Source organism: Bactrocera tryoni, chromosome 2, assembly GCF_016617805.1.
Source record: "Bactrocera tryoni isolate S06 chromosome 2, CSIRO_BtryS06_freeze2, whole genome shotgun sequence".
NCBI classification, from domain to species: domain Eukaryota; kingdom Metazoa; phylum Arthropoda; class Insecta; order Diptera; family Tephritidae; genus Bactrocera; species Bactrocera tryoni.
In genome coordinates, this window is record NC_052500.1 from 46,719,670 (window position 1) to 46,741,989 (window position 22,320).

General features: G+C 36.3%; 1 protein-coding gene across 7 annotated transcripts in view; it reads right to left on the reverse strand.

The window, feature by feature from the left end:
* LOC120768980 (leupaxin) overlaps positions 1 to 22,320 on the reverse strand; it is a 71,987-nt gene that overhangs the window by 11,808 nt on the left and 37,859 nt on the right. For 5 of the 7 annotated variants that reach the window (XM_040095790.1, XM_040095785.1, XM_040095784.1 and 2 more), the window contains 5 exons: positions 19,302 to 19,429; positions 18,948 to 19,218; positions 15,304 to 15,433; positions 15,145 to 15,233; positions 14,947 to 15,074 (listed from right to left, as the gene is read on the reverse strand). In XM_040095790.1, coding sequence (XP_039951724.1) covers positions 14,947 to 15,074; positions 15,145 to 15,233; positions 15,304 to 15,433; positions 18,948 to 19,218; positions 19,302 to 19,429 — 746 coding nt within the window. Of the gene's footprint in view, positions 1 to 14,946; positions 15,075 to 15,144; positions 15,234 to 15,303; positions 15,434 to 18,947; positions 19,219 to 19,301; positions 19,430 to 19,517; positions 19,576 to 22,320 lie in introns of those variants that run through there. The other 2 variants (XM_040095789.1, XM_040095788.1) reach the window with 2 other exon arrangements.

Sequence of the window (22,320 nt, forward strand, 5' to 3'; positions counted from 1 at the left end):
TAAGCGGTTCGTATTTATGTAGAACAGTTTGGGACCTAAAATCGTAGCCGGCTATAGTCGGAAGTATAAAGAAGTGCAATAGTTTAGCTGGAAGACAGATGGACTTTGTTGTTGCCATAACGGCTGGTTTGGACAGTACTGCTAAGGGTGAAAGTTACTAGGCGAATTTAAATCCCGGTTCTTTCGATAATGTACATATATCCCGTCTACCCTCTGTCGTCGGTATGGGAAAGTTGCTGTGTTCTTATCTGAAACTGAAAGTTCTAGTAGAGAACAATCCGAGTTCTGTCTAACCACCTAAGTGGGTACAATTTAAGATGCTAGAACTCTTCGGCCACACAAACTTCTGAAGTCAGTAAACTTTCAGCTCCATATACAAAACGCTCGTAATGAATGGGTACTAATTTAAAATTGCCACTTATATGGTTTAACTTTTTATATGCCTACATCCCTGACAGGACACTCGAACACAAATCTAGATTTCGCGTTTTAACATCGGGTAACTCCAGAACATTCCTTAAAATTAGTTGGGTAACGTTTTATATATCTAGAACAATAATCAGCGTTTGGACTCAACTTGTCAGGCTTCTAGCTGTGATCCTAATGTAGGTGGTTCATATCTCAGGACAGAGTGATCATTAAACAGCAAATGTTAATGGCGGCTTTGTTGTGTTAGCTCATATCGTCAAAGTACTATTTTCTTTAATGTCATTCTTAAATTCGTTAATCAGTCCAAGTATCTGTCTCCAATAAACCTGTATGACCAAATAGCTTGAAGGACTGTTTTCATGTAAGCACACCAATAACGTTCAATTCAAAAAAAAATCTTCCCGAAAACTTCAAAAAATGTCTCAAATTTTAAACTATAAGGGACTAAAATATAGTGTTGTACCAATAAAAAAAACCTCATAGGTATCAATCAAGCATAATGTGTATGCCATTTAAGATAAACAATTGGGTAGCTGACAGATGCGTGTAATAAATCAGGCAATGTCAACAAAGCCATTAGCGGAAGTGTGTCAGATGTCTAGTGGCAAAGAACACAGAAGACAACTTTATAACTTGACTTTATGAAAATAAAATCAAATTGAACTAAAGTGAGTGTGAGCGGCAATAATTTCAAAAGCGGTACAATTTTTCCGTATGGGTGCATCTTTATATACCATATGTTTACATAATACAGTATTTCACAAATCGACAGGTGATTTTGCTAAGAAATAGTTTAATGAATGGAACTATATGAGAGCTGAGAGAGTTATTAAGCAGCTAAATTATTGTTTTATGCAAGATCTTGAGCGACGTGAAAGAAAAACAAGAAAAAACGTTAACTTCGTCTGCACCGAAAAAAAATTTTAACTTGAAAATTTTACTTTGATTGTTAAGTTTGTATGGCAGTTATATCTATATTGAACCGATATCGGCGGCTCCGACAAATGAATAACTTCTTGATCGATATCTCAAAAGCCGAGCAACTAGTACATACTGGACATACATGCTGGACATACTTGGCTAAATTGACTCAGCTCATCACGTTGGTAATTTTATGTCTTTTTGTCTTTTGAATTTCGCGACTATGTATAAAGCGCTACAGAGCTCATATCTGGCATTACTATACTTCTTTGAAAGGTCTTGACATAACCTACAAAACGACACTATGCATGATTAGTTTGGGTATTGCGTTCAAAAGTTATAGACGTGTAAACATGGAGTTCACTAACGCCGAAATTCTCGCTATTTTAAAGTTTTCCTTCGTTAAAGGCAAATTAATGGTGTTTTGGGGGATGGTACACTATCACTTCGAACTGCCGAGGAATGGTTTCGACGATTCAGAGCGGGTGAAAACGGCACCATGGATAAGCCAGCCGGCGGAAGACCTTTGACGATGGCTACCGGGCTACCTAGAAGTCGGGAGTTAGTCACCAAACCATTTTAAACCATCTGCAGAAGGCTAGATACACAAAAAAGCTTGATGTTTGGGTGCCGCATGATTTGACGCAAAACAACCTTCTAGACGGAATCAACGCCTGCGATAAGCTGCTGAAACGGATAGCGACTGGCGACGAAAAATAGATCACATACGATAATATCAAGCGAAAACGGTCGTGGTCGAAGGCCTCTAAATCGTCCCAAACAGTGGTCAGGCCGGGATTGACGACCAAGAAGGTTTTGCTTTGTGTTTGGTGGGATTGGAAGGGAATTATCCACTGCTCCCATATGGCCAGACGCTTAATTCTACCATCTTCTGCGAACAACTGGACCGCTTGAAGCAGGTGGTCGACCAGAATTGGCCAACAGGAAGGGTTTAGTGTTCCACCAGGACAACGCCAGACCACACACTTCGTTGATGACTCGTCAGAAGCTGCGGGAGCTCCGATGGGAGGTTTTATCGCATCCACCAAATAGCCCGAACATAGCGCCAAGTGATTATCACCTGTTACTTTTCATGGCGAACGCCCTGGTTGGTGTAAAGTTTAATTCAAAAGAGGTTTGTGAAAAGTGGCTGTCCGAGTTCTTCGCAAATAAGAAGGGGCTACTACGAGGGGGGTATTATGAACCGCATATTTTAACTAAATCCGATCAAAGTATCACTTTTTATAAAGCATTCTATAAAGAGAAAAAAAGCGGAAGGGAGATATTTGACAACCTAATTCATAATAGGGTCTAAGACGTTTACTACGGGGTGTTACAAACTTAGTTGCAAATTTAATATACCCTAATCAAGGTACACAGCGATACAAATAGAGAACACAATAGTTATATTCTGTAACTTTTTGGATTATTATGGATTGTTGATAGAAACTTTGTTTACAACTATTACGGAAGTTTGACAGTTCTTTTCGTTTATTATACTCTATGCAGTAATCTAGATATAATATTCTTGTTCTTCTTCTTAATTGGCGTAGACACCGCTTACGCGATTATAGCCGAGTTAACAACAGCGCGCTAGTCGTTTCTTCTTTTCGCTACGTGGCGCCAATTGGATATTCCAAGCGAAGCCAGGCCCTTCTCCATCCGGTCTTTCCAACGGGGTGGAGGTCTTCCTCTTCCTCTGCTTCCCCCGGCGGGTACTGCGTCCAATACTTTCAGAGCTGGAGTGTTTTCATCCATCCGGACAACATGACCTAGCCAACGTAGCCGCTGTCTTTTAATTCGCTGAACTATGTCTATGTCGTCGTATATCTCGTACAGCTCATCGTTCCATCGAATGCGATATTCGCCGTGGTCAATGCGCAAAGGACCATAAATCTTTCGCAGAACCTTTCTCTCGAAAACTCGTAACGTCGACTCATCGGTTGTTGTCATCGCCCAAGCCTCTGCACCATATAGCAGGACGGGAATTATGAGCGACTTATAGACTTTAGATTTTCTTCGTCGAGAGAGGATTTTACTTTTCAATTGCCTACTCAGTCCGAAGTAGCACCTGTTGGCAAGAGCAATCCTGCGTTGGACTTCCAGGCTGACATTGTTGGTGGTGTTAATGCTGGTTCCTAAATAGACGAAATTATCTACAACTTCAAAATTATGACTGTCAACAGTGACGTGAGAGCCAAGTCGCGAGTGCGACGACTGTTTGTTTGATGACAGGAGACATTTCGTTTTGCCCTCGTTCACTGCCAGACCCATTTTCTGTGCTTCCTTGTCCAGCCTGGAGAAAATAGAAGATGGAGTCATGTGTAGAAGTTCACGCAAGTGAGAGAAAGTTCTCTGATCGCCATTCACTTGGGAGTGGCCAGAAACGATTCTTTTACACATGGGTCAAGCAGCTCACTACTTCCGGTTTTTGACCAAGTATCCTTTGGGTAGCCTAAGAACATCCGTTCGAAGGCGAGCTAATGTGAGAAGGCGAAACATCCCCTGCATAGGGTTGTGCGCTGGGTTTGGGACCCGCCACGTAAAAAACACCCCCAATGAAAAAGAATATTCTTGTTAGAGAACAGTATTTCTGCGCAGCAAACAGTACGAGCTTTCGTATTTATGTAATACTTTCACTGATTGAACGTTTTATATTAAAATTCTAATAGTATCTTACTTCCTACCACAATTCTCCTTCATAATAGTGCTGCTACAAAATATATGAAGTAAGTGTCAATCATGTTTATAGGTTGGAGAAAAATATAGGGGAATAAAGAATTAATAAGATAACATCATTCATTGTTGAGAATGAATACCACTTTTAAATGTATTTTTTAACAGGTTTATATGTTTTAATACACTTGATACTTTCAAAAAGCATTTAAAATCAAATAAATGCCTTTGTATTGTTTTGGGGTTTAGAATTGAGATCACGAGATTTGGGTTTAGTCAAGCATTCAACCATATACTATATGGGAAACGAGTACCGCATTGGAAATTTTAAAGAAAACACTACTTCAGTAGGAAAACATACAAAGTAAATTTATGTGTATGTGTTATTCACACAAAACACATACATAATTCCATTTGTGAAACTGGCAAATCATGAGATTATCTCAGCAGCTCCAATTCACACAAATATTATTTATATTGTCTTTTGTTGTTTTCCTTCGACTAAAACTAAAAAAAAAAACTGAGGAAAACATTATTACTAAGCTGATCGGTGGCACACGTTACGCCAAAAATATATGCGCTAGCATGTGTGCCCGTGTGTACATATGAAAATGAAATGCGAATTTCAATTTTTTGTTTTTGTTATGTGTAGATAATTTGTTGAGTGGAGCGGAAGCAGGTGCGCTGAGCTGAATGCAACACTAAACGAAATGCAGCGACCCGAAATTATTCACAATAAAATAAGATTCACTTTTCTAAACAATGCCATTTGAATTGGAATGAAGTCCAACAGATTGCAGATCAGTTATATGGACAAGCATACATTCATACATACTTACACATGTATGTAAATATGGTATATATAAAATAGGAGATGTCTTGGAGCAACCAGAATGCCGCGCGGTGGTGCAGCTTTTATTTGTTTAATTGCAAAGAGGACAATGGGCAGTAGGAGGAGACGGACGATGCCCCAGTCATTTACATGCCAAAAAGCAGGGAAAACAGTGAACACTGCGACGTTGGCAATGAAGCCTTCAGCAAGCAGAAACTGCCTGTCGCTGTATCCGCCCAATCATTTCCACACGCCTTCAAGTCGATGGTAATGAAAAGCAGCGATGTGTTTTTTTGTTTTTGCTTTTATTTTTGCACTTTGGCACTTTTTGTTTTCGAAGGAGAATTGAAATTAGATAAGTACGATAACAACATACATACATACATTATATACATACATACATAAATAAAAAAGGCACATGCAAACGAAAATAGACCATTGGAAGGCGTAGAGCACAAGGAAACTAAATTTAAATGCTGTAGCAGCGTTTGCGGTAACGGTAATTCGCGTGCGGGCAACTGTGTGTGGATTTCGGCTGCTGCTTGTTTTGCTCAGTTGTTTGGTTGGCTGGCTGTTGATGGTGGCCGTGTGCAATTTGTTTATATTTTTGGCATTATTTATTGTCAGAATTTTCATCATAGGCTAATAAGCGACGGTGGCGTCTGCAAAATTCATTTAAACAGGAAGGAAAGGGAGCACACCACGCCATTGTAATGAAGAGAGTGAAGAGAGGTAGAAGGCGGGAGAAATTTTTCAAAAACAACTTGGAGCGCTAAATGTGAACGACAAAACGTTTAGTAGTGCCAACAACAACAATAACAGCCTCAGCAATGAGGACGCCGTCGCCAAACGTTTAAATTTGTTGGAGAAAACAAGAAACAAAACTAAAAACACCGAATACCAACAAAATTTGCAAAAAGTTTTATACATACATATAAAAGCAAGCAAAGACTGCCCAAATTGCGACGCGTTACATGGAGGTCATATATACATATGTATATACATATAAATATACAGTGGCAGATAAAAGTCTATATAAACTCAAAAATTGCATTGACAATAGTATACATACATCTAGTATATGGTGCGTTCCAAAGTAAATAGGACTTACAGAAAAAACAGAACAAATGGTTTTTTCGGCAAAATCTGTTTATTTTATTCAAAATAGTCTCCATCTGCTTCAATACAGCTTTTTGCGCGGTCCAAAAGCATGTCGAACGAGTGGTTTAGCTCGTTGGTCGGTATAGCCGCCAGTATGCCGGTGCAATCCTTTTGAATGGCCCTACGTGTGCATTACGCTTTCCTTTTATCGGCAAATGCATTTTTCCGAAAAGGAAGAAGTCGCACGATGCCAAGTCGAACACGTCGAATACGGCGCACCAAATGCTTCAAAACTCCAAGGTGGAATACCGCATTAACGTTTTGGCCGGGTGGAAGAAATTCTTTGTGGACAATACCCTTGGAATCATAGAAACAAATCGGCATTGTCTTCACTTTCGACTTCTCCATGCACGATTTTTTGGATTTCGGCTCATCTGGTGCCTTCCATTCAGCATTCTGGCGTTTCTTTTCGGGATCATATTGGAAACACCACGTTTCGTCACCAGTCGCAATATTGTAAAGGAAGTTTTTGTCCTTTTTGACCTCTTTAATGATGTCCTTCGTATTTTGGATTTAGAGCAATTTTTGGTTGTCAGTCAATTTGGCACTTTGAAAACGTTGAAACTACTCGTGACCTCTGCTACGGGATAGGCAATCATTGCCATAAACTCGTTTCATCAATTGAAACGTTTCGGTAAGAAAAAATTACCAATTTTAAAACAAAATTTAATGTTAGCTCTTTGTTCGAAGCTCATTTTCGCACCGATAACACAAACGTGCTGACACTTAAAACGCAATAACTTCTCTTCCAATCGATGAAATGTCATGAATCTCACTGGACAATCGATAAAGATAGCAGATTCTAACGCACCAGTCGACATATAGATGCCGCCACCAGGGGGCGCTAGATTCAAAAAGTCCTGTTTACTTTGTAACTCATCTTGTACATATAAAGATGAATATACAGTGGCAGGTAAACGTCTATATAAACGCAAAAATTGCATGACAATAGTATACATATAGTACAAACATAATATATTTATGTATTTTGGTGCGAAAACTTTAAAATTATACGAATTATTCCACTTTAAAATTTAGTTGGTCCCCCGTTTACATCAATTCTGTATGTTAAATAGTCTGGGACCATAATAAAGCAGCATCTCCCTAATAATTTTCACCCTGTTTTTTGGATGCTTATCTTGTAAAAGTAGCTTAAAGTAACCTCAAAAAAGACTAAATTCCAACTCCAGAGGTCGCAAGAGCTCCCCAAAATATTACGCTGCTGCTATCATCCTTTGGTTGGTACTAAACTTTTCGGTGCAAGCTTAGCTTTAGTTTTGCTTCCAACTTTTTCTATTCCATCATTATCAAAAATTTCACCTGGAAATAAAAGCTTTTTTCCTAAAATCCTGACCATTTTCTTTATGTTCTTTGGAGAATCAAAAACAAAGTTTTCGTTTTATTCGCAAATAAGAGGTTTCTAGTGTAATGTTCTACTGTGGAACCCGTTATCGTTTAAAGTTGTTTGTACTGTTTATAAATGGATACTCGTTTGTTATCTAATTGTTATGTGTTCGGCTAATATTGGAGCAGTGGCTTTTTACTATTTATTTACTTCTATGAGATTCAAGCTGACGTTTCCATGAGATAGCTTTCTCAAAAGACCAGTGCGCGGCTTGACTTCATAACAACCACTATTACTTAAGTTTTTACTTAATGTTAAATCGTAAATTTTTCAGTTTAATATGATTAAAAGGAAGGCTAGAAAAAAACTGTAAGAACACATTTTTCTAAAAAGTTTTGGTACTTTCAGAAACACAAGAACCCTGGGTGTATATAGACTTTTATCCGCCACTGTACATGTGTACAATAGAGATAAATATAAGAATGAATATTACCCGCAACTTTGATAAATGTTTGGCCCATATTTGAAGTGTGTGTCGTTGAAGTTATTGTACAAATCAAAAGCTCTACAACTTTTCAGGTGCATTCATTCAAAAAGTTTTTCTCAATTCAGAAGAATTGTCATTACAAATCAATGGATGAGCATTTCTGTGATTTTCTACAAATTTTGAAAGTGTGGGATTTAACCCATAGACGCACCAGTTATTAGTCACGCACTTAAAGCATTGAGAGAAAGAACTCGTCATATGTAAGTTTTCATTATTTAATATTCACGTGTGGTTGTTTTTTATGCGTGTATGTATGTACATATGTATGTAATACTTATTTATGATTTTTCATGAACCGTGCGATCCATGGCATTGAACGTTTTAAGCGATTTTAAATAACTCGTCAAATTATTTAATGTCCACTACTCGTGACTACACAATACTATTACACATGAACACATGAACACATGCTAAAATTTGTATGTTTGTGCGAACATCAAGTATACAACGTACGATGTAATATTTATTTTTATTCGAAGAATATTTTCAAGGTTGATCCTTTGACATTGATGTGCAGTTTGCGTGAAATGTGACAATGAGTGTGTGTTTAGCAGTTACCAAAACTGAAGTGGCATTTTTTCTATGGTTTTTACATGCTTTTATTATCTCAAAATAAGTATATTTTGAAGAAATGGAGAACATAGTATACTACCATGAGCAAAAATGGTAAGATATTGTTTATAATTTTAAAATTCTTAATTTATTCTTTAAAATCTATGATGTCCCCCTCGAAGTAATCCCCCTTAGACCCAATTACACCTGTTCAAACGTTCTAATCCTCGAAACAGTTGTTAAAATCATTTTCCGGAATAACCTTCTATGAACGCGGCGATTCTCGTTTAATGCCTTCAATTGACTCAAAACGGTTTTCCGGAGCGGTTGTTTGAGGTTTCTGAATAACCAGAGGTCACACGGAGATAAATCAAACGAATACGGTGGTTGCGGCACGATAGTGGTTGAAAATGTGGCGAAAAACTCACGAAGAATCAATGCAGTATGCGACCGTGTCTTATTGTGGTGCAAAAACCAAGGGTTGTAGGCCCTCATAATTCCGGCCTCTTCTTACGAATAACTTCGAGCAAACGACACATAACATTCAAATAGTATTCCTTGTTGACAGTTTGTCCGGTCGGAAGGAATTTGGAGCGCAACAAACCTCGATATCATAGAAAACTGTCAACATTACTTTAATTTTTGACCTGCTGTAACGTTGCTTCGACTCACCTTTGCCACGATATTCTGCCGATTGATCGTCTGTTTCCGGGTCGCAAGCATAGATCCAAGGCTCATCACCAGTAGTAATACATTTCATGACAACCTGGGAGCCATTTGCATTGTCTCACGTTCACGCGACGCTGTTTTTCGAGAAAATTTAGTGATTTTATAACCAGTCGTGTTTTAACTTTTCTTAGGCCCAAATATCTTTGAAAATGGTTTTGCAATGATCTTCCTATATTTCAACGATGCCAGTAAAATCTCTGACTGTTAAACGTCGATTATCAGGCACCAATTCTTTTATTTTATTGACGTGTTGATCATCAGTTGTTGTTGATGGCCGTCCTGGTTCGTCGTCCATGCGTTTTCGATCCTCTTACAATAATGTGTACCAATCAAAAACACTTGCTCGCGACAAACAATTATCACCGAAGGTCTTTTCGAACATTCTGAACGTTTCGGCACCAGAAACTTGATTCCAGACTCAAAATTTGTTGAATAATTTCACTCATCGTAAAAATCTGAGAATGCACTTTATGTATTTCAGAAAGACAAGCGTATACTATACACTAATAATTATTTTGACGTGACATTTGCCACAGATGTCACTGGGAGTCATACCACCATAGAAAAAAATATTTCGACGAATGGATTTTCCCGCGAAATTTAAATTAAAAAGTCTTACAATTTTTTGCCCACAGACAGACGACCATGACTAAATCGACTCAACTTGCATGCTGATTTTTTATATACATACATACTATGCATATATGTTTTATACAGTCTCCGATGTTTCCAAACTTCGTGGCGAATTGAAAATACCCTGTTCAAGGTATAAATATTATCTGTGGTTTAAAAATTCTTTGATATCAACGTCCAATATATGTTCGAAGAATTTTATGAAAACAATTCCATATAAATCCCTCAATTACATTTTATTATCCCTCAAAAAAATTTTAATATCATAAAATTACCTATGTTATTGAAAATAAAATATAATATTATTATTAAAATAATATTAATGCTTTACATTAGAAGTGGTTAATTATTGATGTATATACAGGTACTTAGCTATTAGAAAATCGTGTCTTTTATAGTTTGCCATATTAAACTACGAACTGAAACAACTCGAAAAAAAAAAAACAAAAATGCAATGTAAATAAGTCATGGGTGAATTTATTATATCAGAAGTCAAAGAAGAGAAGATACCGGAAACGGAACGAAATCGGACATAAAAAAGGCAAACGGGGTATCTCACAAGCCGCAATGTTCAAAGCAACAATCTTTAAGAATATAAAACTGTAACAACCATTTTAAGAGTTGTGGCTAACGAGGAAACAACAAACCAAAAATGTTCATACCTGTTACCTCAGAGGGAGGAACCACAAAGTTACATCACGGAAACTGTATGTGCTCGTAAAAGTATTAAAAAAATACTAAAATTGACAATGAGTTTGAATTCTTTGAAATTCAATCTTTTATGTTTCTTCAACATATGAAGAAACAAAGAGAAATATTACAATAACTGTAAATAAAATACTGGTTACAATCATGATTTAATTATACATATAAGGTTGTGTTACTTCGAAACGTGCTTCTCCTTAGCAAACCCTTTTTTAAACCATAATGCCAAACAAAGCTTTCTTTTTTGTTTTTCTCCTGACTTTTCTGTTTATATTTTGATGATTTTGAAACATTTTCATGGAATGCAAGGTAACCTACGTTCATAGAATACAAAGACCAACAACTTCATATCTGCAGTGGGTCGAATTTTAAAACAATGGAAAGTTATATTACACCTTTTTTTTCATTTTTGCCTTATTTCATTTTAGATCATTATTTGCAATTCTCTCATTCATTACACACTAATTTAGCCTTAGGGCTATACCAGTGTGATACTTTCAAAAAAAACTTTTTTTTCTGCTTTTTCAATAGTTTATATATTCAAAAATATCCTGTAAAATCGGCAAGGCCGTATCTTGAATAGTTTTTGAATGGCAGCGTTCTAAACAGCGACCGCTCAGAGGTGCAAACATACATATATAAGTGAAACTTTAAACGCGTTTTTCTCGAGACGACATTTTTCAAAATTGCTGACATCATAACTCAACGAGAAAATGACCGATCGACTTCAAATTAAAACTGGGTATGGTTGAATACATTTGCTATACAATGGACTACGATCTTTTTGATTGGTTGAAAATTGTCAATTTGGCGTTAAAAAAACCACCATTTTTTTCGTAAAAAAAAACGATTTTTTTTTTTCAAAATTACGCCATTTCCTTAATTTTTGATATTTTTCAAAGATTGTAGTTCGTTGTATAGAAAGTATATTTAAGTTTAATAAATAATATAATAATTTTGAATTTTTTTGTTTCAGGTAAAAAAAAATTTAATATAGCTAAAAATATACTTTATTACGTCCATAGAACGTCGAAACATTCAATCTAGTACTTTCTTTTAAAAAATCCACGAAAATCGTCTAATTTTTCATGCGTCACACTGGTATAGCCCCTTAAATACAACTATGTATGTGATCTTTACCCAATTTAAATAGGATGTATACTTTGAAATCACCCACTTTAAAGTTATTGGAATTTTTACTACCCTCTGCCGGTTGACAGTCCTTGGGCAGATATAATATTAGGTTGTCAAATATCTCCCTTCCGCCTTTTTGTCGCGGCTATGTATAAAGCGCTACAGAGCTTGTATCTGGCAATACTAAACATCTTTGAAAGGTCTTGACATAACCTACAAAACGACGCTATGCACGATTAGTTTGGGTACGTTCAACAGTTATAGACGTGTAAACATGGAGTTCACTAACGCCGAAATTCGCTCTATTTTAAAGTTTTCCTTCGTTAAAGGCAAATCCTCTAGAGAAACGTTTCGTAAGATTAATGATGTTTTGGGGGATGGTACTCTATCACTTCAAACTGCGGAGGAATGGTTTCGACGATTCAGAGCGGGTGAAAACGACACCATGGATAAGCCAGCCGGCGGAAGACCTATGACGACGAATACCGATCAAATCATGGAATACATCGAGTTAGGCCGGGATGTGGCATCTCGTGACATCGTCCAGAAGATGGAAGTTAGTCACCAAACCATTTTAAACCATCTGCAGAGGACTGGATACACAAAAAAGCTTGATGTTTGGGTGCCGCATGATTTGACGTAAAAAATCCTTCAAGACCGAATCAACGCCTCCGATATGCTGCTGAAACGGAACGAACTCGACCCATTGGTGACTGGCCACGAAAAATGGATCACATACGACAATATCAAGCGAAAACGGTCGTGGTCGAAGGCCGGTGAATCGTCCCAAACAGTGGCCAAGCCGGGATTGACGGCCAGGAAGGTTTTGCTGTGTGTTTGGTGGGATTGGAAGGGAATCATCTACTATGAGCTGCTCCCATAAGGCCAGACGCTTAATTCTACCATCTACAACAACGATTTGAGGGTATAATCTGAAAGAGGATGATCTTTGGATTAAAAAATGTACACATATACCCTTCTCAGACTTATAGTTTACGAGATATTTGTATTTAAAGCTCCACAATTTTATATGCAATTCACTCTCATTTTATTTTTATTTACATGACATGAAAAACATCAGTGTTGCCACATATTGTGTTTTGAAAAAATTATCAAAAAATTTTCTGTTTAACATAGTATATAGAGAAAATAGTACAAACGTTTTTTGTATCTTGTGTTATTTGATAAATAAAGTCGGTCCAACACCGGGGTGTTCATAGTTCTTTTGTGTCGAACTACTCTATGCACTGGGGCCTTCGTCAATGCTAAATACTAAAATTTAAGTTAACGAAAATCGTTAAAATGTTAAATAAATTTTTGATTATTTTATCAGGACACAAAGTATGGCAACACTGCTATTTGTCATAAATGTAAACATACAAATCTCTTGAAAGTTTGAATGTGCAAAATAGTTTTTAAAGTATATTTATTTTCTTAAAAAATACACAATTAGTGTAAATTTTGGATATATTTGAATGTATACAGTGTAATTAAATATATATTAATTGAAAAATGTGGGAAAAGTGGGTTCAAAATAGTGAAATAACGAGCATTACTTTTACAAAATTTTGAACTTTAAATAGAAATATCTCGAAAACTATGAGTCTGAGGAGGGTATATGTGTATAAATTTTTTAATCCTGAGGACCTCCTCCATCCATCCGTACCATCAAATCGCGGCGCCAAAGGAATCGTAATATTGCCAACTGGACCGCTTGAAACAGGCGATCGACCAGAAGCGTCCAGAATTGGCCAACAGGAAGGGTGCAGTGTTCCACCAGGATAACGCCAGACCACACACTTCGTTGATGACTCGTCAGAAGCTACGGGAGCTCGGATGGTACGTTTTATCGCATCCACCATATAGCCCGGACATAGCGCCAAGTGATTACCACCTGTTCCTGTCCATGGCGAACGCCCTTGTTGGTGTAAAGTTGAACTCAAAAGAGGCTTGTGAAAAGTGGCTGTCCGAGTTCTTACGGCGTATATTTGAACTAAATCCGATCACTGTAACACTTTTTATAAAGCATTGTTATGTTAGGGTCCGTTCCGGTAACGAAGACTCGACTGTCAAGATAATTGCGTAGATCGCCATTTTTCATTATGATTCCAAATTAAATTACAAATCTTCTCTCTATCTCTTCTTCGATATCCACTAGATTTTGATTGGAGCAAATTTTTGAATTTTGACTAACCTTTGCGTCCCAAAAAAAAAAGAACAATGACATGAACACTTTATTTAGTGTAACAATTAATTCCCTCTGCTTTTTTGGCAAATTTGTTTGAATTTTAAATATTAATTATTTCCATAATAATTCTAATTCATAAAAGTCACACGAATTATGTCCACATTTTTGCTAAGAACAACCCACTGCACACTTCATTCTCGTTTCGACTTTTTAAACGCGTTTGTTTTTTTAATTTAAGTTCTTTCCATATCTGAAACACACTTGACCTTTATTAAAAAATGCATACAAATCGATTTTCATGTTCGTTTTTCATAAAAAATGCCCGCCAACCGCGTATTTATTCATTTTTCAGCTATCACTCGAATCATTATAATTTTTTGAAATTTTTTAAAAATTTATTTTTGAATTATAAAAGTAAAGCAATATAAAAGAAGAAAATTTTGACGTTATTTATTCAATTATTTTTGCAAATTGTTGTTTTTGCGCTATCGACAAAACTTATATAACTGAACCATGGTTGAAATCTTTGAACAATTTTTTTTTAAATTATAAAAACTAAACAAAACGGCTGATTTTGCTCATGTAATTGTGAATCAGTTTCAAGTTATTTATTAGTGAAATATTCTTGAGAAAAATTTCTAATCTATGAAAATGACGGGTAAGGTGATTTGTCAAAAAGTGATGAAGTTATTGTTATTGAACAGAGCTTTACCAATATTTATAAAGACATTCTTTGGGCTGAAGAAACCATACCAAATCCGAATATTCTAATTTTCTTGCTATGCAGAGATTTCGTGAGGTATCAATGCGCAATTCAGTATATCAACGAAAAAACAATCTTATTTTAAATAATCTTTTACTTTTTAAAATCGCAATGAATAAAATGTATATAGCATAATAATTAATAAAAAATACTAACTAAAAAATGGCCTTATTTTCATTTCACTCATACTAACCAATTTAAATAAATTATACTGTACTAATACAAATGTTTTTTTTTTGGAAATATTTTTGTGGTTAAATATGATAAACAAGCTTATGAATATGTATACTTATGTATAAATATATAAGACGGAAATAAATAAAAGTCTTACCTTAAAATCAGACAGCGATGCCATTAAATCGTCCAACTCTTTAGTTGCTGATGATGCGTAACCTGATGGCGGCGCTTGATTTGGCAGATAAATGTCATTCTGTACGATTTCCTTCTCAACAATGCCAACTTAAAGAAAAATAAATATATACAGTTAATATTACACTGGTTGAGAGTTGTCTATCACGGTTTATTTTACCAGGGCCTTCTGGCGCAAGTGTCTCAGTTTTGGTCTCACGAACTGTAATGCTAACATGTCGTCCAGGCGTCGGCGACTTGGTAAGGCTACTAATTTAAAGAAATATAATATTGCAATTAATATAAATACAAATCGTAACAAAAGTATATAAGTAGTTACCCATTAGGTACAGCATAGTTTGAGGCGTTATCCATTTCACTAAGGAGGCTATCAATTGTTGGCCGCTCATCGCTGGAATTGTAGGTATTATACTTAGAGTTTGAGTTGTAACTCGTTGGCACTATGTTTTCTGCGAAAAAATAGAAATATGTGTAAGTTTTATCTGTATTTAATATTTCAAAACCTTTATATTTTCAAATTATAATAAACAACTATACAAAATTTTTTTTGCTAAATACCAATAATGAATACTAAATGTCTCCGTTCCTATGACAGCCGGGTCTACGAAACCGAAATATATTATATTGTTTTCTAGCTAAAGACTGTCAACATAGTAGTAAAATGCATTCCTAACAAGTAATGAAGAACATGCTCTCTTATTTTCATTGGGATAACTCACATATTGGCCGATATATGCGGTACAAAGTCACCCCGAAGTTCGAAAATCTTTATATTAAGTCTAAGGCACCATTATAAGAGAAGAATTATTCCTTAAATTCAGTTATATACATCACACATTGACAGACATTTTCGATCAAAAATCAACTATAGGTACCGGGGTCTAAATATTCGGCATCTAGGGGCTTGAACAGTTTTCATTGGATTTAAACAATTTTTGGTCATAAGATGGCACACAAGACATTATTCATGTAAAGTTTTATCCCGTTACATTAATTGCTTCTTGATTTGTGTACTGGAAAATGAACGATTAAAGTGGAATTTAAAATTGTGCTATATGGAAAGTAGGCATGATTGTTGTCCGATTTCGTTTATTTTTACAATGTGACATAAGAATGTCACGTACAAAATTTTGTCGAAATCGGGAGGTAGCCCACGCCCATCGTCCATTTTCACACCGGCTCTTATAAAGCTCTCACATAACATCTCGGTGGTAAAATTTAATACCGCTGGCGAATTCAGTTATTGATTTATCGCACTTTTAGTAGTTCTGAATAGTACCGTTATATGGGGAGTAGAAGTTCTTATAAGATATGTACTCAGCAAATTTGGTTTTTGTAGCTTAAACGGTTTAGAAGATATATACATTTAACTTGTTAGGGGGCGTGGCCACGTCCACTTTTTCACCTACTGCTGCGATCCTCTTTACAAAATTACAGCTTTATATCTTGATTTAATGCTTAGTTATTGCACTTTATATGTTTTCGGTTAATGACGATTTGTGGGCGTGGCACTGCCACGACTACGCCCATCTACGAACACGATTTTTTTTATACACTACATACCAAGTTTCATCAAGATATCTTAATTCTTACTAAAGTTGCAGCTTGCACGGACGGTCGGTCAGACAGACATTCAACCGGATTTCAACTTTTCTCGTCATCCTGATCATTTATAAACATATGTACTATACATAACCATTTATCTAACTCGCTAAGTTTCAGGTGATACGTACAACCGTTAGGTGAACAAAACTACTATGTGCCCAAAAAATAAGGTGACATTTGAATTTAAACTGCGCGCGTCGAAGTATTCTAGAATTATTTTTTTTTTTAGGTTGGTAGTACTGCCAGTCACATTTATGTCAAATTTCATGTCAAAATATTTATTAGTGTTTGAGATACGTGTCGTCTTGTGAGCTGCTAAAAGTGAGTTTTTCGTTTTTTGTGATGTCGAAATTTGTTGAGCAAAGAATTTGCATTAAATTTTGTTTACGGAATCAATTTTCTGCTGCGGATACGTTGAGGATGCGCAGAAAGCCTTTGGTGTTGAGGCTACGTCAAAAAAAAAAAATGTTTGCAAGTGGTATAGTGAGTTCCAAGCCGGCCGTGAACGTGTCGAAGACGAAGAGCGTCCAGGCGACCATCAACCTCAACCGACGAAGCTCACGTTCAACAAATCAAAGATTTGGTGTTGAAAACCGTCGTTTAACAATTAGAGACCTTGCTAATGAAGTTGGCATATCGAAAGGCTCAGCCAATACCATTTTGAAGGATGTTTTGGGCCTCAAGCGCGTCAAATCTCGACTGGTACCGAAAACATTGAATTTTTTGGAAAAAAGGCGTCGCGTTGAAGTGTGTGAAACGATGCTTTCCGACTACCAGGGTGTCATGAAACGCATTATAACTGGCGATGAGACTTGGATCTATGCTTACGACCCCGAAACAACCGATCAATCGAGCGAATATCGTGCCAAAAGAGAGCCGAGACCAAAAAAATCGCGTCAAAGTCGCTCAAAAATCAAGGTCATGTTGACTGTTTTCTTCTATTATCGTGGTGTTGTGCATTATGAATTCCTTTTTACCGGTCAAACAGTTAACAAGGAATATTATTTGAACGTTATGCGTCGTTTGCGTAACGCTATCCGCCTAAAAAGGCCGGAATTGTGGAAAGACAATTCTTGGTTTTTACACCATGATAATGCACCATCCTATACTGCCCTCGTAATTCGTGATCATTTCGCCAAAAACTCAACCCATATCGTTCCGCAAGCACCGTATTCACCTGATCTGGCGCCGTGCGACTTCTGGCTGTTCACCAAGCTCAAAAGACCGCTCCGGGGACACCGTTTTTATACGATAGAGGAGATTCAAGCCGCAGCGAAGACGGAACTTAAGGCCATCCCGGAAAGTGACTACAACCAGTGTTTCAAAGATTGGAAAATCCGTTGGCATAAGTGCATTGCATCGGGAGGGAATTACTTTGAAGGGGATGAAATTGATTTGAAAGAATAAATAAAGAATAAAATAGAAAGATAATACTCTGTAGCAACTGGTTATGTAGGGAATGCCATTTCCTACAACTACAATGTTGTTATTGTTACTATTGTTATTTCACTTTATATTTCATTGCAAAATAGGTCAATTCTTCGATTTTCTAGTACAAGACCGGGTTTCACAAGTTCTCTACGACTAGTCGACCTTGATACGTAGTTAAACTTTCGGTGTCGTTATTTCGTGAAGGAATAATTGAAGCATAAGCATTTAAGTTCAATGGGAGGACATCAGACTAATTGTTAGGTTTTCGAGTTCAGTTTGAATTAATGATATAAAATGTTGTTGATTTGCTGTTAATATTTTAGTTCACTTACCCGTATGGACTCGCCATTAACCTGGCAGCATTACTGAAATATTACCAGCAAATCAACCAGGCTTCCTTTGGGTCATTCACTTTTTGAATATTGAGTCTCAATTAGAAGCACTACAGCGGAAAAAAATATATTTTTTACAGAATAGTTGTTTTCTACTACTGTTATCATATTTCTTCTCAATTCCGTGCTAGCACGACAGGTTCATGACTACCTTACACCGTAAGAACGGACACAAATCTTTAAGTGCTTGGTGAAAGCGAAAGCTTCTTGATAATTAAGCATAACTTCATCCCTATGCGATCATCCTCCTTAATATTGTAATAACGTTATAGGTTATGGACGAAAGTTTGTGAATGTAGCATTAGCCGGTTTGGATAACGACAAAGAAAACGATTAGGGTTTTCAACGCGTTAAGCTCGATGGGTTGATAACTTAGATAGTTTAGAATAACTGCTTGGCAACATAAACTTAAAAGTCTTCCAATTTTCATGCAAATGGGATTTAAATATTGACGCTACTAACTCTAATGATGCTATCAACTTTAAAATATCTGGTTTGTATTATTTATGCAAAATTGTTTTGTAAAACTATTTACCTTTTTTTTCATAATTACTATTATATCTGGCATTACTCAAATCTTCCAAAAGCGAATCCAGTTCAGATAGATTTTTCGAGTTTTGTTGCACGGGAGAACCATTATAAGCACCGCCTGTTCGTCCAAGTGTTCCTTGATTTTGATAATTATATGACTGCCCCACGGGTGACGATCCGATGCTGCTGCCCAAACCATTGTAGCCGCCAACACTTCGAGTTGGTGATGGCGCTGTTCTGGTTTCGGTAACGCTGTAGTGTTCTTGATGCACTACCTGCATTGAAAGCCATATAAAAACCATATTTAAAATATATTTAAGCTTCTTATACAATTCATTAAGTATTTTCAAACACTTACCGGTGGCGGCGCTGCTTTACCACGCAAACTGCCATAGCCTGAGCTATCGCCATAATTAATATTTGAGGTATTGTACTGTGGTGGACGATTGCCGGGCACGCTGCTCTGCAGATCGGCGAGGAGTGCGTCTGAAAATAAATTCAAAAATAATTAATAAATCGCATAAAATTAAAAAATCTATATTTCTATAAAGGGATTTGTTATTATTTTTCCCACTTAAGTTATCATAATCGCCGTGACTCATATTTTCCTGTACAAAAAAAAATAGTCAAACGTTTAAATATGAAGCTTTTAACTGATAGAGTAGAAATAACTGCGCTGGCTACAAAAATTGAGCGCAAACCTGTCAACGATGATGGTGGCAATTTGTTTATCTTTGAGGTGCTACATTCCACCATATCAGTTTTCGTGAAGAAACCGTCATCAAAAAAGCGTGGACGAGGAATTGTGAAAGCTTTCCTTACTCAATTTTCCGCATATGGGTTTAGTTCTCATGAAAAAAATTATAGTCGCTCTCAATTTTAGGTCACTTATTTAAATAAAAAAATCTGTTATAGTTCTTAAACCTTACAAAATTAACTTATTGATTTTTCATAATTTGTTTTATGCTTTATTAATGTCTGAATACATAGCTTATTCGCACAGTCAGTATTGCCGACCACTTTCGCCTTTATTTGTTTTGCTCTACGGTTTTGATAGCGTGTTATCAGTAGATACCTGTTCGCTTGGTTTGGGTAAGCGGTCGTTTATTTTGGTTCGCTTATGATTTTTGCGTTCATTTTATACTATATAGTATATATACTATAGTTATACTATAGTTTTTGTAACGTAACGTAATTTATTTCTATTTCGTAATTTATTTTTAGTAAGCTATATATACAAATAAATATACATATTATACACATGTAGTTAAACAAGTTACGCTCATTCTGATTTCATAGCGAATTTTCTCAAAAATGGAATTGTGTGACAAGCATCTTCTAACTATTTCAAAGTTCGATTACGATCTCCGAGCTTATAATCACTTTAATAAGAATTGTTAATGGTTACAGAATATGCCTAATGAAATTACAAACATCGGAGTATGTAATTTATATAAAATATTTAGGCCAAGTAATACAAATATGTTTGATAACTCAATCCAATACGTTGATTATTTTCAATATTTTTATATAATTTGCATAAAAATATCTATATACATACCTACATTATGGATCTTACACTAACAACAATCAATATCAAACAATATACGCAATAGCAATCTTAAAATCCTCTATGAAACCATGAGTAAATTAACTTAATATTAAGTTATGTAAAATTTTAGTATACATTAATTAAATTTGTGTATCTACATATTTACATTGTTATTTTTAAAATACAATAAATATTTATGTATTTTGGTTTTTGGCACACCAAATGAAGGCATGGTTGAAATGGATGGTTCGTGATTTGTACCGTAGACTGGGGCTTCATTATGCATATTTCTACATGTTTATAGTATCTGCTGAAAATTGAATTCTATAAGTAGACATAATATGAAAAGTTGTTTCCCTTCCATAAATTTCTATTTAAACTAAATACATAAATCTGATAAAATCATTTTTAGGCATGACAAACAGTTCATGTAACATAAACTTTGCACATTCTTATACTGAAATACTATTAATCACACGTCGAGCTTGATCTTTGAGTATCTGCAATTTAGAACAAGTTAATTTTAAGTCTATCCAAAATGTATTTGTGGATTAAAGTTTAGACCAGAATCTTTTGGACTTTCCGGTCTTTACGGATATTAACAAATCGTTAAGAGTAGTTACTTGGCCAGGAGCGAGGTTCGAAAGGCACTCGTCCAGACCCTTTATGGTATGAGCAATGTTTCAACCAACCTGGTATAATACATTTTCTCACTGGACTAGACACTAGAGATTCTACGCTTATTAAAACAAACAGTTTACCTTAATTTACAGTATTTTAAAAGAACCTAATTTTTGACACAAACGAAGGGCTAAGTTCAAGTGTAACCGATAATTTCATACTCTTGCAACTTGTAGGCATCAAAGCCAGGGAAATACTTTAAGGCGTAAAATGTAAACCAGAGGAACGAAATCCCAGCAATTTTATATATACGCACATATATTATATATAACTCATACACTAACAGACATATAAAGTTTGATAGAAAAACGAAAATAATTATATTATATCGAGCCTCTTCTTCTTCTTAATTGTCGTAGACACCGCTTACGCGATTATAGCCGAGTTAACAACAGCGCGCCAGTCGTTTCTTCTTTTCGCTACGTGGCGCCAGTTGGATATTCCAAGCGTAGCCAGGTCCTTCTCCACTTGGTCCTTCCAACGGAGTGGAGGTCTTCCTCTTCCTCTGCTTCCCCCGGCGGGTAGTGCGTCGAATACTTTCAGAGCTGGAGTGTTTTCATCCATCCGGACAACATGACCTAGCCAGCGTAGCCGCTGTCTTTTAATTCGCTGAACTATGTCAATGTCGTCGTATATCTCGTACAGCTCATCGTTCCATCGAATGCGATATTCGCCGTGGCCAATGCGCAAAAGACCATATATTTTACGCAGAATTTTTCTCTCGAAAACTCGTAACGTCGACTCATCGACTTTACTTTTCAATTGCCTACTCAGTCCGAAGTAGCACCTGTTGGCAAGAGCAATCCTGCGTTGGATTTCCAGGCTGACATTGTTGGTGGTGTTAATGCTGGTTCCTAAATAGACGAAATTATCTACAACTTCAAAGTTATGACTGTCAACAGTGACGTGAGTGCCAAGTCGCGAGTGCGACGACTGTTTGTTTGATGACAAGAGATATTTCGTTTTGCCCTCGTTCACTACCAGACCCATTTTCTGTGCTTCCTTGTCCAGCCTGGAGAAAGCAGAACTAACGGCGCGGGTGTTGAGGCCGATGATATCAATATCGTCGGCATACGCCAACAGCTGTATATCGATCCTACTTTATCTATTTTTCCCCGTACCACATACTACTTGTATTAACATG